General features: G+C 43.6%; 1 protein-coding gene across 2 annotated transcripts in view; it reads left to right on the top strand.

Moving 5' to 3' along the window:
• Nucleotides 1-16,602, top strand: part of CRYL1 (crystallin lambda 1) — a 128,638-nt gene that overhangs the window by 19,950 nt on the left and 92,086 nt on the right. For both annotated transcript variants that reach the window (XM_053205423.1, XM_015077739.3), the window contains exon 3: nt 12,593-12,719. In XM_053205423.1, the coding sequence (XP_053061398.1) occupies nt 12,593-12,719 (127 nt within the window). The remainder of the gene's footprint in view (nt 1-12,592; nt 12,720-16,602) is intronic.

Below are 16,602 nucleotides of genomic sequence, written 5' to 3'. Positions count from 1 at the left end.
TACTGGTTCCCAGGATTGTGACAGCAGATTGGTAGGTTACCAACATACCAAACCTTGGCCAGGTCCCTGTGCTTAGATTGCTGTCCTCTACTGATTCTAGGTTCTGAGGGGTTCTGGTTTTGTCTTTTTACAGCTTTTACAAGGGAATTCTGCTTCTGTGGGAAGTGATGGAAAACTATCAGTACCTTTGCTGTCTTAAGGGAACATACCGTGAATGAACTTCTTTTGGGAAACAGCGTGCCCATTTGTTTATGTATTGTCTATGTCTGTTTTCACTCGACAATGAGTAGTTGCAACAGAGACCAAATGACCCACGAAGCCTAAAATATTTACTATCCTTTCACTCCCACCAAGGGAAATGGACCAGCAGTGTATGAGTAATAATTAACATGCCGTGAGATTTCAGGAGAAGTTGAGCAGGCCTAGCTGAACTGATAGCACATGCTCTATTATCAGGTGAGATTTGAACATAGATTTTGTAGGTAAAACTCCAAGGCTGGGGAAAATATATGTCAGGCTGAAAAAAAACCAGTTATATTTCTGTACATTGGCAACACATAGTTTGAAAACAGTAAAAAATTTGCTACAGAAGATGTAAGCAAACTAGGGATAAATATAAAAAGAATGTGAAATACATTCATGGAGAATTTTAAAAAAATGTTATTGAAGGACAGTTAATAAAAAGTAAATGGAGAGACATCTATCCTAGCAACAACCTGTCTTTGGTGGTTTAATTGAAACCCTCCTAGAAGTGGGGGACAGGGAGTGGGTTGACTAAACCGAACTGCATGGAAAAGTTCAGAAGGGATCTGAGGTCCTGATGCCAAAAGTTCACACCAGTGGGCTATGGGTTCAGCCAGGTCATTCAACTTGACTTATCTATGTGTTCACAGATCATGCTGTCACTTGGCTGTCATTCGGACAGTTCAAATGATTGCTTCATTTCAATTATTTATTTCCCTTCCGAAACAGAAGTCGTGTTGCTTTATCTGATTTGTAAAAGGTATATATGCTAATTGTACATTCAACACATTGGGGAGAAATAAGAATATTTTGACTGTCTCTGAATGGTAGGAATAAGAGTGAGTATTGTTGAACATTTTGAGGACACACGCTGACACCTTGATCTGGCACGCTTCTGTGCATGTGGACACGCACGTGTTAACAGTGAAAGTAGGGCTGTGAAGGCTTATTTGGTATTGGGGGTGGACTCAAGAATGTTATGAATTCTGTTTTGTCTGGTCGTCCGCCTGTGAGGTTTCCAACAGTGACAAACAAAGTACACGTGTTAAGTGAGCCAAGGCTTGATACTCAAGTGTAAACTTTGGTGAAATCAACACGACTTGAGGCTTACGTGGGTCCTCTGCTCCCCTGAGTATCTCCCCGCCCACCAAGTCCCAATGTCACCACCAGCCTGAGGGAAGAGAACTTCAGGGTGCCCAGGCGAGGGGGAGAAGTGGGTGCAGTGACAGGGCCAGTGGAGGCAATCAGAGCCCCAGCTGTCCTACGGGGTGAATGGGGAGAGTTCTCTTTCTTTCTGTAGTACATTTAACTTACATACTCGCTGAGAGGTCTTCAAATTCAGGTGTGCAAGGGGGTTGGGCTGGTAACCCAGGGGAGAGAGTAAAGTAGCAAAGAGGTGGATCCTTCAGCAAATTGGACCTAGTCTTTGGTGGAAGGTATTCAGGACTTAAAAACACTGTGCTGTTGGGGCGCCTGGGTGGCTCAGTCGGTTAAGCATCCGACTTCGGCTCAGGTCATGATCTTGCAGTTTGTGAGTTGAAGCCCCACGTCAGGCTCTGTGCTGACAGCTCAGAGCCTGGAGCCTGCTTCAGATTCTGTGTCTCCCTCTCTCTCTCTGCCCCTCCCCTGCTCATGCTCTCTCTCTGTCTCAAAAATAAATAAAAACATTAAAAAAATAAAAAAAAACCTCACTGTGCTGTCAAGCAAAAAAGGTCTGGGGCCACTCTTTAATAAATTTTTTTTGTATTCTATCCTTTTATTTCCCATTTCAAAAACATTAGGAATGATTTTTAGGGTCGACCTAGTATCCCACTGCGGAAGATGAGCTGTGCTGTTGGACATGTGTTCCTCCATTTTCATATTTGCGGTTAATACAAGAATTTTGTAGAGCTTCAACTTGATCTGCCCGCGTGTAGTTAGCATGGTCCCTGGGGCACTCAGGAAGTCCAAGGTGGGCCTCTGTGCCAGGGCGGCAGAGCCTGGTTAGAGGACAGGAAATGGCAGTGCCGTGTCTAAGTATCCATGTCTGCTCGTTTCCTTTCTTGGACTCTTCAGTTTGCCCGGAAAAGAATCTGCCAGTTTCCATCTGGCACTGTTGTTCCTGATCAAAGGAAAGTGCCCGGAGGTGCGTGTGTATGTGTGTGTGTGTGTGGGGGGGGGGGGTTCTAAAGTATGTGCGCTTTATCTTAACTCCCTGTTTTCAGCAGCATGGCGTCTCTCTCTCTCTGCCTCTAACGTGTCTCGTGAGTTCTGCGAGTGGGGAGGGGAGGAGATTCATTAGCTCCCAGGCTGTTCTGACCTTCAGTACTCTTTGGCTCTTGCTCCTTTCTCAGCCATCTGTCCTATCTGGTGTCTGCAGATTCTGACCTTTGCCCGGTCTCTTGGGAGACTTGCTTCTCATTGGCTTTCCTTTCCCCACACTTAAATCTCAGCTCTCTCTACCCTGTCAAGTCATTTACCGTACCACTTTTGTGTTCTTTTCCGTGTCCCACAAAATTAGATCTTTTGTCCATTGTAACTTCGTGATGTCTTTGACTTTGTGGGCGTTTATGTGTGTGTCTGTGTCTGTATCTACACCGTCTATATTGTCATCTATGTCTATATATCTGTCTACATCTATATATCTATATGTATATATCTATGTATATATATAAAAGTTTATTTATTTTGAGAGAGAGGGACATTGAAAGAGTGAGTGGGTAGGGGCAGAGAGAGGGACAGACAGAATCCCAAGCAGGCTCCACACCGTCAGGACAAAGCCCAGTGTGGGGCTCCGTCTTGACATCATGACCTGAGATCATGATCATCAAACCTTGAGATCATGACCTGAGCCGACAAGGATCAGATAAGTACTTAACTGATTGGGCCACCCAGGCACCCCATATAGTTTTTAAAGAGTCCTTTAGTTTGGTTTTATTGAGGTTTTTGGAGGTAGCAGAGGTAAATGTATGTTTTATCCAGTGTGTGTAATTAGAAGTCCAAGGCCTAGGTTATTACATGAATCAACTGGGATGACACTGGCTAAAATGATTTTCTAACTCCTTCTACAGGATCTACAAGCCTTTTAGTCCCTTACAGTTTATTTCTGAGTTCTGGTTCATATGGAGTTTAGTTCTTGCATGAATTCTACCCTCTTTTACCTTCTAGAAGAATCAAGTTCAAACACAATTTAAATGCCACAGTAATCCTTAAAAAGAAGATGTATTATTTCTATTTTTAATTATGGCAAACAAGTAACAAAATTTATTTTTTTAAAAACCATTGTAACTGTGTATAGTTCAGTAGTGTTCAGTACATTCACATTGTTGTGCAGCAAATCTCGGAACTTCTCCTCCGACATTGAAACTCTGTACCCATTGAACAGCAACTTCCCATTTTCCCTCCTCCCAGCCCCTGGCAGCCACTGTTTTACTTTTTTTTTCTGTGAATTTGGCTACTTTAGACGTCTCACATAAGTGGAATCCCATATCTGTGTTTTTGTGACGGGTTTATTTCACTTCGCATTATGTCCTTAAGATTCATCCATATTGTAGCATGTGAAAGGATTTCCTTCCTTTTAAAGGCTGAATAATTTTCCATTGTATGTACACACCACATTTCGTTTATCCTTTCATCCACTGGTGGACATTTGAATTGCTTCTACCTTTCGGCTCTTGTGCATAATGCTGCTGTAAACATGGATGTACAGATATCTAAGTCCCTGCTTTCATTTCCTCCGAATATATACCCAGAAGGGGGATTGCTGGGTCATATAGTAATTCCATTTTTAATTTTTTTAGGAAGCACTATAATGTTTTCCATAGCGGCTGCACATGTTATAATCCCATGGTAGTATACAAGGGTTCCCACTTCTCCATTGTCTTTTATCTTTTTTAATTAATAAATGCTCCTCTTGAATAAAACTTCAAAAGTATAAATATGAAGAAATTAAAACCACCCATATTTTGCCGTACAGTGATAATTGTTAACACTTTATTTTCTCCAGTTTTAAATAAAAATTTAACTTCAGTGAAGTTACGATGGAAATATTTTGACTTCTGGTGCTAGGTTGACCTCTAGAGGTAGAACTGGTATGCTGCAGCCACTTACTAAAGTGCTTTGAACAAAGTGCATTCTTAACTATTAAATAGTGTAGGTTGCAACATTCTGGCGTGTGTCAGGCTGCTAAAAACCCCACTGAGAGCCCTGTCTTTTCCAGCTGTTTACGTGTTAAGTTCTTCCAGAGTATTCAATGTAAAACTAGAATCATGGGGATAAAACATTGCCAAATGGCTGGTTTTGATTTGTGGGCATAGTTCTTGAACTTGAAGACAATGTAAGGGATTGTCTGAGTATGTCTAAAAGCTCCTCCAATGTCTTACCTGGTTTGCTCTGGGGGTCCTGGAGTTTGCAGCCATCCAGGGGGTTAACGTGTGACCAGGTCTCTCCCCTCATGCTCCTGTCTTTTCCAGGGGCAGAAAGGGCCGTGAGGCCGAATCACTTCCATGGATTCTTCACTCTGAGTCTAATCTGCATGAGGCCATTGGTGTGGCTATTCTGGCTCCTGCCTTCTGTCTCTTTTTCCTTCCTTTCTTCATAGGGGTGTCCCTGGGAATTCTGCAGAACAGTAGCTCATCTAAGCGACAAGAGCCACTCTTGTACTCCCATCTGTTTGATCTAATCTGACTCCGCACATTGGGAAGAAAGGACAGAAGTTTGCTTTGGCTTACTCATGCTTAAAGCAGGTGCTTTTGAGCACGTGAGCCTCTCAAACGTAATTCTCTAAATGATGAAATGGGTAATCATTATGTTTTCAGGGTTTAGCATTTAAAAATCCCATCTGAGTTCAGCAGAAGAGGTTGGTGGATAAAAGAACTTCAGTGTTTTGTTTACTTAAAAAATGAAAAGCACATATGTCAGGATTGGTGGTTTTTAATTCTCAGAAATGTGGGGATGTTTATTCTTTCCACTTTTTTTTTTACTTTAAAAAATAAGTTACAGAAAGAAAGTCTTTCCAGAAAAAGAACAGGGGCACTGTATTTTATTTGTCACTTATTCCTCTGTGACAGCAAGTACATTTAAATGAAATGATTTTTTTTGTTTGTTAGCCGTAAACAGTTTTTCAGAGATACGAACATTTTTATTCTGATTATATTTATGGGCAACGTAGTTAATGTTTACCAGTGTTATTGGTTTCTAGGCTTAGCCACTGCTGCAGGTCTAATTTATATAAATCATATAGTTTAAAACCAAGCAGTTTAGATACGGTATAATTTTCTTCATCCTATCTGTCAAATTTCTGAACAAAATAGACGTGAGGCCCTTTCAGTTTATAAGGATTGAGGCATCCAGATTATATCTGTTGGTGGATGTTTATTGCAAGGCTCTTCAAGGAAGCAAGGGATACTGGGCACTGTCTCTGCAGCTCCATCACTGCTGCAGAAATGGGACATTGTTCAGGGACACCCGAGCTTCTGACAGTCAGACAACAGCTCTGGTAACTTTCAGCGGTTCTGGGGAGGATTGTTTCATAGCAGGTCCTTGTCTGAGGTCCTGCCTTTCTAAAACTCACCATTGCAGTGACTCTACTGTGGGCTCCACCGACCTTTGACCAACTTACTTCATGGGTCTTCATTCAAACCGCCATGAGGGATGAGTTGATGGATGGGCCATGTACCGGTGGCACAGGCACCCAGGGGGCTGAACTCTGGAGCCGGGCTGTAGGTCAGCCTGGCACACCTGTTGGTAACGACATCCTGCAAGGAGATGGTAGGTGTGCTAGGTACACCAGGGCTCCCTGAAGGGAGGATGGGAGCCCGGTAGTCTAAGTTCAAGCTCAGCAGACTGGGCCTCGGGTGTTAGCAGCATTCACGAGGGAGGGAGTGGATGCAAACTCTTCCTGTTTTCTCCAGTATATTGTCGACCTTCGATTTTCAAAATTTAAGCCAATGCACTGTGCCCATTAGTTCTACAAATAATAATTCCCACCAGACAGGGTTGTGTGCGTGTGTGTGTGTATGTGTGCGTGTGTGCGTGCCATCATGGTCTAGTAGGAGTGAGGAAGAGGCAGTGGCTCCTATTCTGTGTGCTTTTGCAAGAAGGAGTCAGAAGACCCGCTTCCATCCCGCATGCTGCTAGCACTTTATATCTTTGAGTGATGTAGCCAGTTTGGGCCTCAGTTTCTGAAGTACCAGAGGGAATAAGCTAGATTAAATAAAACAGAAATGTTCTTTGCGTTTTGATGCATTTCAGAAGTATGTTGTTATTTTTAAGCCTAAACTTGTTGGATTCAGGTGGATTTAGGTATTACTTATATATGTATAAATATAGAATATTCTTACAATAACATATACATACTATTTTGTATATAAATAATATAAACATGTGTATGTTTTTCCAAATGGGTAAAACTGGGAAACAGAAGAGTAGGCCTTAGCAGTGGTAACTCAAAAACATCAGTATTGTTTTTCTTTTCTATACATATGAACAGGAACCATGATGTAATCAGTCAGTGATTATGTGTTATAAATTGTGTGTATAGAAGAGATCATATTCACATTGAATAACTGATTGCTGAAATGATATGGTCAGTATTTCTCCTTTCTCATGAAGTATATAAAATGTGCCTAATACCTAAGAATATTAAATCTCAAAGAAACAGTCTAGGGTTTAGTTTCTGGCAATACGGCAACGTAAGCATCCTAGAAATCCTTTTCACTTCAAAATACTTACAAGTATTGAGTAAATGTATAGTTTATAATGCATAGCTGAGCTGGGAAGAAAGTAATGGCAATTCTCAGAGGCCAGATTGGGAGCACAGATCCCAAGAGGTATGTGAGAGTCACGGCTGCTCTAAGTAAGCTACTTGCCAGTCTTGCTTTGGTTCTAACAGCAAACCTTAGTCTGAGCAAGATGGGGATCAGATTGGAGACCCCCACGGGAAGCTGGTTTCCAGAGGTCTACATTGCTGCTGAGAGGAGTAGGAAACTAACCCACACGTGGGGGCTTGTCTCTCCTGGCCATGGTTCTGGGTGGAGGGGAGAAAGCGTTTCTCTGAGGATTTACAGCCACAGACAAGCTCTCTAAGAGTCGGAGCCTGAATTCATCTTCCCGTGTGGACTTAAACATTCCAGCCCAACAGTTCACATTGGTCCCTTGGTTAGTGGTGCCTGCAGTGCCTGCCCGAAGCAAATACGTCCCATCTCCAGGATAATGTACCTTAAACAAAGGCTCAGAGAATTTCCGCAGGGTTCAGTGGACATCTGCTCACAACTAAAAATCCCCAACACACGCGAGACAAGGTTTTATGAGCATAGTAACCCGGAAGTCAGATCTGAAGATACTATCTGGCATGCGGTTCCGGAGATAGAGGTAATATGTGACAAGAGTAGTTAAGAAATATGGAGGATACAGAGAGACTGTCTAACATAGATCTCCTTAGAGGTCTGAAAAGGTTAAGGAGAATAGGGAAAAACAATTTATGAAGATGTAATGATTGAGACTTCGTTTCAGTTGAAGACATGGACCCTCATATTCTGGAAGAACAGAGTGTCCTAAGCAGGAGAAATAGGAAGGGTATCTATATCTACATACCTCACAGTGAAACTGTAAAACACCAAGGAACATCAGAAAAGTCTTACAGGCAGTGAGAGAGTGAAAGGAGAGACTGCCCACGAAGGAACGACGGATTGACAACGGCTTTTCAACAGCCAGTGAATTTCTGAATATGGTGGAATAACGTCTGCAAAGTACAGAGAGCCAAGCATAACCTAGTTATCTGATGTGAGGCAGCTTTAATGGGCAAGTGCTCTCTGTTCTGTAAGCACAGTTTTGGACAGTAATTGTACAGGAATTCTATCTACATTACATATTCTATTCTAAAAGTTTTTTTTTTAAGTTTATATATTTTTGAGAGAGAGAGAGAGAGAGAGAGAGAGAGAGAGAGAGAGAGAAAGCAAGAAAGGAGGGGCAGAGAGAGAAGGAGACAGAGAATCCCAAGCAGGCTTCACCCTGTCAGTGCAGAGCCCTATGCAGAGCTCGAACCCACAAACCGTGAGATCATGACCTGAGCCAAAATCAAGAGTCTGATGCTTAACAGACTGAGCCACCCAGGTGCCCCTTGTTTGTTTCTGTTTTTGTTGTTTTGTTAAAAAGTGTGGTAGTCAGAACACTGCTTCTCCCAGGCCCTCATCCCTGGAACCTGGGAATGTGTTACCGTACGTGGCAAAGGAGACCAGATGTGATTAAGTTCAGGGTATGCATGTGGGAGATTATCCAGATTGGTTCAGTGTAATCACGAGGCTCGTTCTTAGGAAAAAGTAGTCAGGAGAGTCAAAGAAGGAGGTGCGATGACAGTGCAGAGGTTGGTAGTGAGATTGCAGGCTGTGAAATGGAAGAGGGCCACAAAGCCAAGGGAAGAGGTGAGGGGGGTGGGGGGTATGCTCTAGGAACTAGAAGACGCATGGAACAGATTCACTTCTAGAGCTTCCAGAAGGAACTCAGCCTTGCTGATATTTCGACGTTAGTCTACTTGAGATTTGCAGCCTTGTGGAACTTGGATGTTAGTCTACTTGAGATTTATTACCTTACAGTCCAGGGGTCAGAAATTTGTATTGTTTAAGCCACTAAGTTTGTGGTAATTTGTCACAGAAGCGACAAGAAACAAATACATCAGCTTTATCGAGATAGAATTTATATACCACACACTTGACTCTTCTAAAGTATACAATAAATGGTTTTAGTATATTTACAGACTTATGTAACTCTAAAACTTCCGAAAAATGGAACAAAAACATGAAGTGAAAAATAAATGATCTTTGGATCACATGGTGCTCTCCTCACTGTTGTTGTTTGAATGAAGAACACAGACTGTGTTCAGGGAGGTTTGGGGACAGTACTGGTACATGGTCACAGGAACAGGAGCCTCTAGAACAGGTAAATATTTGCTTTTCCTTATCTTAGTAGGGTAACTTTTTCTGGTAACTCTTTATACGTTTCCCTCGATGGCGTGTAAGGTACTATTTTCTGGCATTTAAGTCCGTTTTCTTGATGTTAGCTTATCAAACTTACAAATCATAGATTTCTAACCTGCTGCTAAGACCCCACGTGCTATTCTATACAACGAATACAAATTTCTTGAACTGGCTAAGAAACAGTTATTTTCAGTAACTTTATAAACCTCTACTTCAAGGAATGTGTTGCATGTAGAAATACTTTCGAATACCTGCTAATTGGGGGTGGTGGTCGGGTTATTCGGTTCCCAACATTGAGTTGTTCCGAGGGGCGCCTTCTGCATGTGTGTCCTTAGGATCCTGCAGAATAAGGTAGCCATTTTCTGGCCCAATTTTAAGGTAGACTTTTTTTTTTCAACGTTTATTTATTTTTGGGACAGAGAGAGACAGAGCATGAACGGGGGAGGGCCAGAGAGAGAGGGAGACACAGAATCGGAAACAGGCTCCAGGCTCTGAGCCATCAGCCCAGAGCCTGATGCGGGGCTCGAACTCACGGACCACGAGATCGTGACCTGAGCTGAAGTCGGACGCCTAACCAACTGCGCCACCCAGGCGCCCCTTAAGGTAGATTTTTTAAAGCTGATATATTACAGACCTTCCAAATTGTCTGTATGCCAGTCATCTCAGATTCTCCCTCGCCTTGAAACAGATTCGGGTTCAGATCCCAGGTGTGGTGATGGCCCGCCATGGCATTTTTCTGTTTGCTGACCCAGAAGCAGGAGAGACTTTGAATCTGCCGGATCATTTGTTGACTCATTTACCTTTGCCAGGAAGCTCCTTTTTGTTAATTAAAATAAAATCTGTTTGCATTTCAGCATATCTTTTTTTCCTCCCAGTAACAGTAGCGATTTGGTCCTCAATTTGTAGTTAAAACAAAATACAGGTGCATAGCTTTAAGAAAGAAAAAAAGACAAAACAACAGAAGCACAGCCCCTGACGTCTGGAGCTGGCGGGTCCTCACGGGTAGGCCGTGGCACTCTCCTGTTGGACATAAGGAGTCTCAAGAACACCCACGTCAGACAAGGTCACTGTTAGACCATGAGAGAACGCGACACAGCAAGACCCCGTTTTAAATTTGTCTAAGCACAGACAAGAACGAGGGCACCGTGCAAACCCACAGACGCTGAGTCTTGGCTAAAATGAACGACTGTCACCTCTTTGCCCATTACACCTTTATCTTCCATTTAGTCTGCCCTGCAGATATTTATGTTTGTGGAGACACTCAATCCTCACGTTGCCTTCGCTGAGTTCACAGCATCCAATCCAGTGAACTCAGACCCTCAGATCCTCTTCCGAATCCCCCGACCCAAGCTCGCATCTGCTCTCTGTGCCCTCAGACACCCTTACTGATACCCCACGGCTCCCCCTGGTGTGCACTCTCCCTCACTGCAGGTAGTAACGAACCTGAGCCACCCCACTGTACGTGTGTTCCTGGTGCTCTTTGGCTGAAGACGCTGACAGCGTAAAGATAAAAACCATGATACGAAGCGATGTAAAAATTGACTCACCGGGAAGAACCCACAGAAGTTTTTGGAAAGCATAAATGTTCCTTACTGTGTGTGTGTTTGTATATGTTCTCTTGTCTTGTTTAATATATCACGAATTATAAGCCGGACTGACTGCATAATTTATGAGGCTAAATGAAAATGTGGGGCCCTTTGCTTGATAGTCATTAAAAATTTTGAGACAGTGCGGGGCGCCTGGGTGGCTCAGTCTGTGAAGCATCTGACTTTGCTGCAGGTCACGGTCTCACGGTTCCGTTCGGGAGTTTGAGTCCCCCACGGGGCAGGCTCAGGCCCTGCTTCAGGCAAGCCTGAGCCCCGTTGTGGGTGAACCCTGCTCCTGTCTCTCCCCCTCCCTCTCTGTCTGTCCCTCATGGGATTCTCTTTCTCCTCCCTGCCCCTTGCTCCCTCGTGCTCTCTCTCTCTCAAAAAAAACACAAACAAAAGAATTTTGAGACCGCGATGGCAGGGCATCAGACCCAGCCCAGGGCCCTTCTGAGCGCCCATCTCTGTGATGCACAGGCCGCACCCCACGAAGCCAGCTGGTCCTGATTATGAGATACGTTCTTTCAGCCCCGTCCCCCAGGACTGAAAGCAGTGGGCAGAGAACTACTCTCCAGTCTTACCTCCTGTTGGCCTCGCCCCGTCTCTTAAAAAGATAAAAATAAAAAAGAACTGTCAACTGTACGTAACATAAAGTCTACTATCTTAATAATTTCGGACTGCACAGTTCAGCGATATTAAGCGCATTCTCACTGTGCAGCCGTCCGTCAGCAAAAGGCCGTCTCGCACAACTGAAACTCTGTATCCCCGAAACCACGGTCACCCTCGCCCAGCCCTGGCAGCCTCCATTCTACTTCTGCTCTGTGAGTGTGACTGTCCTGGGCACCGCGTACAAGTGGGATCATACAGCATTCGTCTTTTTGTGACTGGCGTATTTCACTTAGCCTGACGTCCTCAAGGTCCGTCCCTGTGGTTGCTGTGACAGGATTTCCGTTTTAAGGCTGAATTGCACTGATTGGATTCTGCTGTATGCACATGCCACATTTGTTTATCCATTCACCCAGGTGTGGACTTTTTGGGTTCCCATCTTTTGGTTATTGTAAACCATGGAACATGGGTGCACAAATGCGCGTTTGAGTACCTGCTTTCATTTGGCGGGGGGGGGGGGGGGGGTGTATAACCAGAAACGGAATTGCTGGATCATTTGGTAGTTCTGTTTTCAACTTTTTGAGAAGTCCTCAAACTGCCACTGTGGCTGGCCCTTTCACATTTCCACAGGGATTCAATTTCTCCACGTCCTCACTAACTCTTGGTTTACTTATTTAGATTCTAATGGGTGTGAAGGGGTAGATCGCTGTGGTTTTGATTTGCATTTCCCTACTAGTTAGTGATGTTTTACCTTTGTTTTAATTAAAAAAAAAATTTAAATGTTTATTTTTGAGAGGGAGCAAGAGAGAGTGCGAAAAGGGAAGGGGCAGAGAGAGAGGGAGACACAGAATCGGAAGCAGGCTCCAGGTTCTGAGCCGTCAGCACAAAGCCCATCGTGGGACTCGAACTCACGGACCGCGACATCATGCCTTGAGCCGAAGTCGGACGCTTAACCGACCGAGCCACCCAGGCGCCCCTTTGTCTTAATTTTTTTAAGTTTATTTATTTATTTTGAGAGAGCGGATGAGCGGGGTAAGGGCAGAGAGAGAGAGAGAGAGAGAGAGAAAGAATCCCATGAACCTTGAGATCGTGACCTGAGCCCAAATCAAGACTCGGACAGATGCTTAACCAACTTTAGCCACCCAGGCGCCCAACCGTTGCCTTTAATTTGCTCTTGAATACTCACAGGGTCACTCTTCTTTCTAGAAAAGAGATGACGTTTCTGGAGCAGTCGGGCTCTCTGAAAGGCTCTCTGGGTGCCCAAGACCAGCTGTCACTCATCAGTGGCTGTTTGAACATCCAGGAGGCAGTAGAGGGCGCCCTGCACATTCAGGTGAGTTAAGGGTCCTGCACTCAGGTCTGTAAGCTCTTGGGATGGTGTTCCAGTGCCCTTGGAAGAGCAGGGGAAGATAGAGGGCAAAGTGTGGGCATCATGTACCTGAAGGTCGGGTTCTGTTTTATGTGCTAGGAAACACTGTTTCAAAACATCTCCTATACAGTCTCTCCTCAAACTCCTGTGTTCAGAGGAGAATTTTGAGCAGAAATACGGTTTTCTGGACAGCTAACACGTTTCTTTTTGTTTTATGTTCTTACTGAATGAGAGATCCTATTCTTGTTCTGATACATAATACAGTAAAAGCTTAAAGAAATCACCTAGAATAAACCTTTTCATTTCTTGTAATATTTGCATTTAGCTTTTCCAGCGACTTCACTTTTAAAAAGAACTCCTGAAAGAACTGTTGACACAGCAGAGAAAGCTCCAGGCGAGGCTGGGGGACAGCCTCAGGGGCTGTGCGGGCAGGTTGGTGCCTGCCGGGTCAGGACCCATCCCTCCTGGAGCTCCTGTGTCTGTGGACGGCTTCTGCACCTCTTTAAGAACCGCGATGTATACATTTGTCTTTTAAACATGTTACACTTAGTGCCGTAAGGTTTAAGCAGGTTTACCTAAGCTAGCATCACTCCTGATCTCCCTCCTGGATATTATGTGTTCTGAGGCTGGCCCATTTCCATTTATTCCATGTTGCACATTGCATTTTGTTTCGGTAACGACATTCTAGCTGAGACTTTGGGAGCAGACCAGAAAGACAGTGTGTTTTATGGTCAGCTGCTACTTTTGAGATTGAAGTCAAAGACAGGAAATCTAGGTTCTCCGTCTTTGTAGCACTAAAATTTTTCTACTTCATTTAACAAATGTGTGTTGGGGCGCCTGGGTGGTTCAGTCAGTTAAGTGTCTGACTTTTTTTTTTTTTTTTTAGTTTTTTTTAATGTTTGTTTATTTTTGAGCGAAAGAGACAGAGTGTGAGCAGGGGAGGGACAGAGAGAGAGGGAGAAACAAAATCTGAAGCAGACTCCAGGCTCTGAGCTGTCAGTCCAGAGCCTGGTGGGGGGGGCTCCAACCCATGAAGTACGAATTCATGACCTGAGCTGAAGTCAAGTCGGACGCTTAACTCACTGAGCCACCCAGGTGCCCCTAAGCATCTGACTCTTGATCTCGGCTCCGGACATGATCTCGGCTCCGGACATGATCTCATGGTTCATGAATTTAACTGTGTCAGGCTCTGTGCTGTCAGCTTGGGATTCTCTCTCCCTCTCTCAAAATAAATAAACAAACATTAAAAAAACCACAAATGAGTGTCAAACGGAACATAAGAAGAGCACTACTTGTCAATTCCGTATCTCTTTTGCGTATTTTCATCTCTGTCTCTCATTTGGTGAAGGTTGTATCAAACTGGGGAGTCTTACCTGGGATCAGAGGGGTCCTTTAAGGAGCTTTCGAGTGCTGTCTGTTCCCACCCTTCTTACTGAGATGCTGGGTGCTGTGAGGGTGGGGGATTCACCGTCTGAGGAGCATGGTGTGGGCTCAACAGAGAAGGTTCTTGACGCACATCTCGTTTCTAAGGAAAGTATGTGCTTTTTATGCTGATCCTACCAGAGGAGGAGAATCAATTTACATTTTGTGGCTTCTGACACGAAAGGCCTGTGGGAGCTTCCTGCCGTGGAGGTGGTGGTTGAGGACACACACTGCAAGTCAAGTGGACTCCGCACTGAGCAGCTGTGTGACCTTGTGAGTCTCTTAAGGTCAAAGCTGCGCTTCCTCATCCGTACAATTGACGTAATAGCCAGGGCACCGGGTGCTTGTGAAGAGAACCGTCCGTGTTCACACCTGAGGTCACTGCCATGGAAGTCAAGTCTCCGTGTTTCCAATGAGAAGATGAAAACAGTTCTTTCTGGGGTCCATTTGATGTATAATATTTACATGATCCATAATAAAGTATTATAGTTACGTATATAATGTGATCTTAAATAGGCATATCTAACACATTACTGAAATATTTCCTTCACATTTTTTCAAAAAAAGCCATTTCTGTTGAAACTCTTAACAAGTGTTTCAGGGCTCCCTGGTAGCTCAGTCGGTTAAACATTTGACTCTTGATCTCGGCTCAGGTCATGATCTCACAGTTCACAAGTTCAAGCCCTGCATCGGGCTCTGTGCTGACAGCTCAGATTGTGTCTCCCTCTCTCTCTGCCCCTCCCCTGCTCACACTCTGTCTCTCTCAGAAATAAACATTGGGAAAAAAAAAGTATCTCTGACTCCAGTGTCTGCCTTCAGTAGAGTGATGTTTTGAGAGTCTCTTTTTTTTTCTTTAACGAATAAGACTTTATTATTATTTAAAAATATTTTTTAAAATGTTTATTTTAGGGGCGCCTGGGTGGCTCAGTCAGTTAAGCGGCCGACTTTGGCTCATGTCATGATCTCGCTGTCTGTGAATTCGAGGCCCGCATCGGGCTCTGTGCTGACAGCTCAGAGCCTGGAGCCTGTTTCAGATTCTGTGTCTCCCTCTCTTTGACCCTCCCCCGTTCATGCTTTGTCTCTCTCTGTCTCAAAAAATAAATAAACGTTAAAAAAAATTTCAAAAAAATGTTTATTTTAGAGAGAGAGACAGAGTGCGAGCAGGGAGGGGCAGAGAGAGAAGAAGACACAGAATCTGAAGCAGGCTCCAGGCTCTGAGCTATTAACACAGAGTCTGACATGGGGCTTGAACTCACAAACTGTGAGATCATGACCTGAGCCAAAGTCGGACACTTAACTGACTGAGCCACCCAGGTGCCTCGAGACTTTATTATTTTTACTAAATTAATTGATTTGTTTTGAGAGAAAGAGACAGAAAGAGTGAATGGGGGAGAGGCAGAGAGAGAGGGAAAGAGAAAATCCCATGCAGGCTCTGTGCTGTCAGCAAGGAGCCTGACATGGGGACTTGATCCCATGAACCGTGAGATCATGACTCGAGCCAAAACCAAAGGTTGGATGCTTAACCAACTGAGCCACTCAGGCGCCCCTTGAGTCTGTTTTCTAAACAGTTTTCCACAGCACATCTTCTTTGCTTTCCTGAGATGTTGCTGTGCATCACATGTGATATGGCATTGGAAGGTTTATATCCAGCCTTGACTACCAATTCTCAAAACTTTCTCTGGTGGTATACTTGTTTCTCAACGTAACAACTATGTTGCTTTTTGTGTGTTAAAGTGATCTTTATAAAGTTTATTTACAAATTTTCCTGCCATAGCAATTGTGAAGTCATGCCCCAGGAATAATTAAAACATCTATGTTAAATTTCTTTGTCTCCTGGTCCCATTTTGAAAAATAGATTTTATCAGATGATCTCTAGGCTAGTGTGATTGAATTAGTTCAGATCAATGTGTCTTCCCCAAACAGTATATTATTTTTCAAAAAAAAAAAATGATAGTACTGTGTAATAGAACTTTATGATGACTTGGATGTAAGGTGAGTCTTCCTCTTATGGGATAGTTTTTGGGGAATATTCTGGGTTATAATGCACGTAAAATTTTTAGTCACAGCACTTAACACAGAAAATGCTTAAAAAGTTTCTAAAATAAATAATTTTCTGTTGTGACCATTTGTATGCAATTTTGATAGTAAACAAATGATGTGGGGTAACATGTTCTATGCACAGTATTGAAAGTTGCTCTTTAAGGTCTGTCTGCAGATTGAATACATGTGACATTTACATACTGAGCAGCATTTGTTATGCAGAACAACACTGAGTCAGTCAGTGTAAGGAAGGGAATATAGAGAAAGGTGATGTAAACTCTAGTAACTAGATTTATTTCCTATCAGAGATTATGTTCTTTGGAAATTCCTTGTACTTCTAGTTCTATGAAGAGTAATAGGGAGGAGCCCAGATCTGAGCCAGGAG

This window comes from Acinonyx jubatus, chromosome A1 (assembly GCF_027475565.1).
Source record: "Acinonyx jubatus isolate Ajub_Pintada_27869175 chromosome A1, VMU_Ajub_asm_v1.0, whole genome shotgun sequence".
NCBI classification, from domain to species: domain Eukaryota; kingdom Metazoa; phylum Chordata; class Mammalia; order Carnivora; family Felidae; genus Acinonyx; species Acinonyx jubatus.
This window is presented reverse-complemented; position numbering and strand designations above follow the sequence as displayed.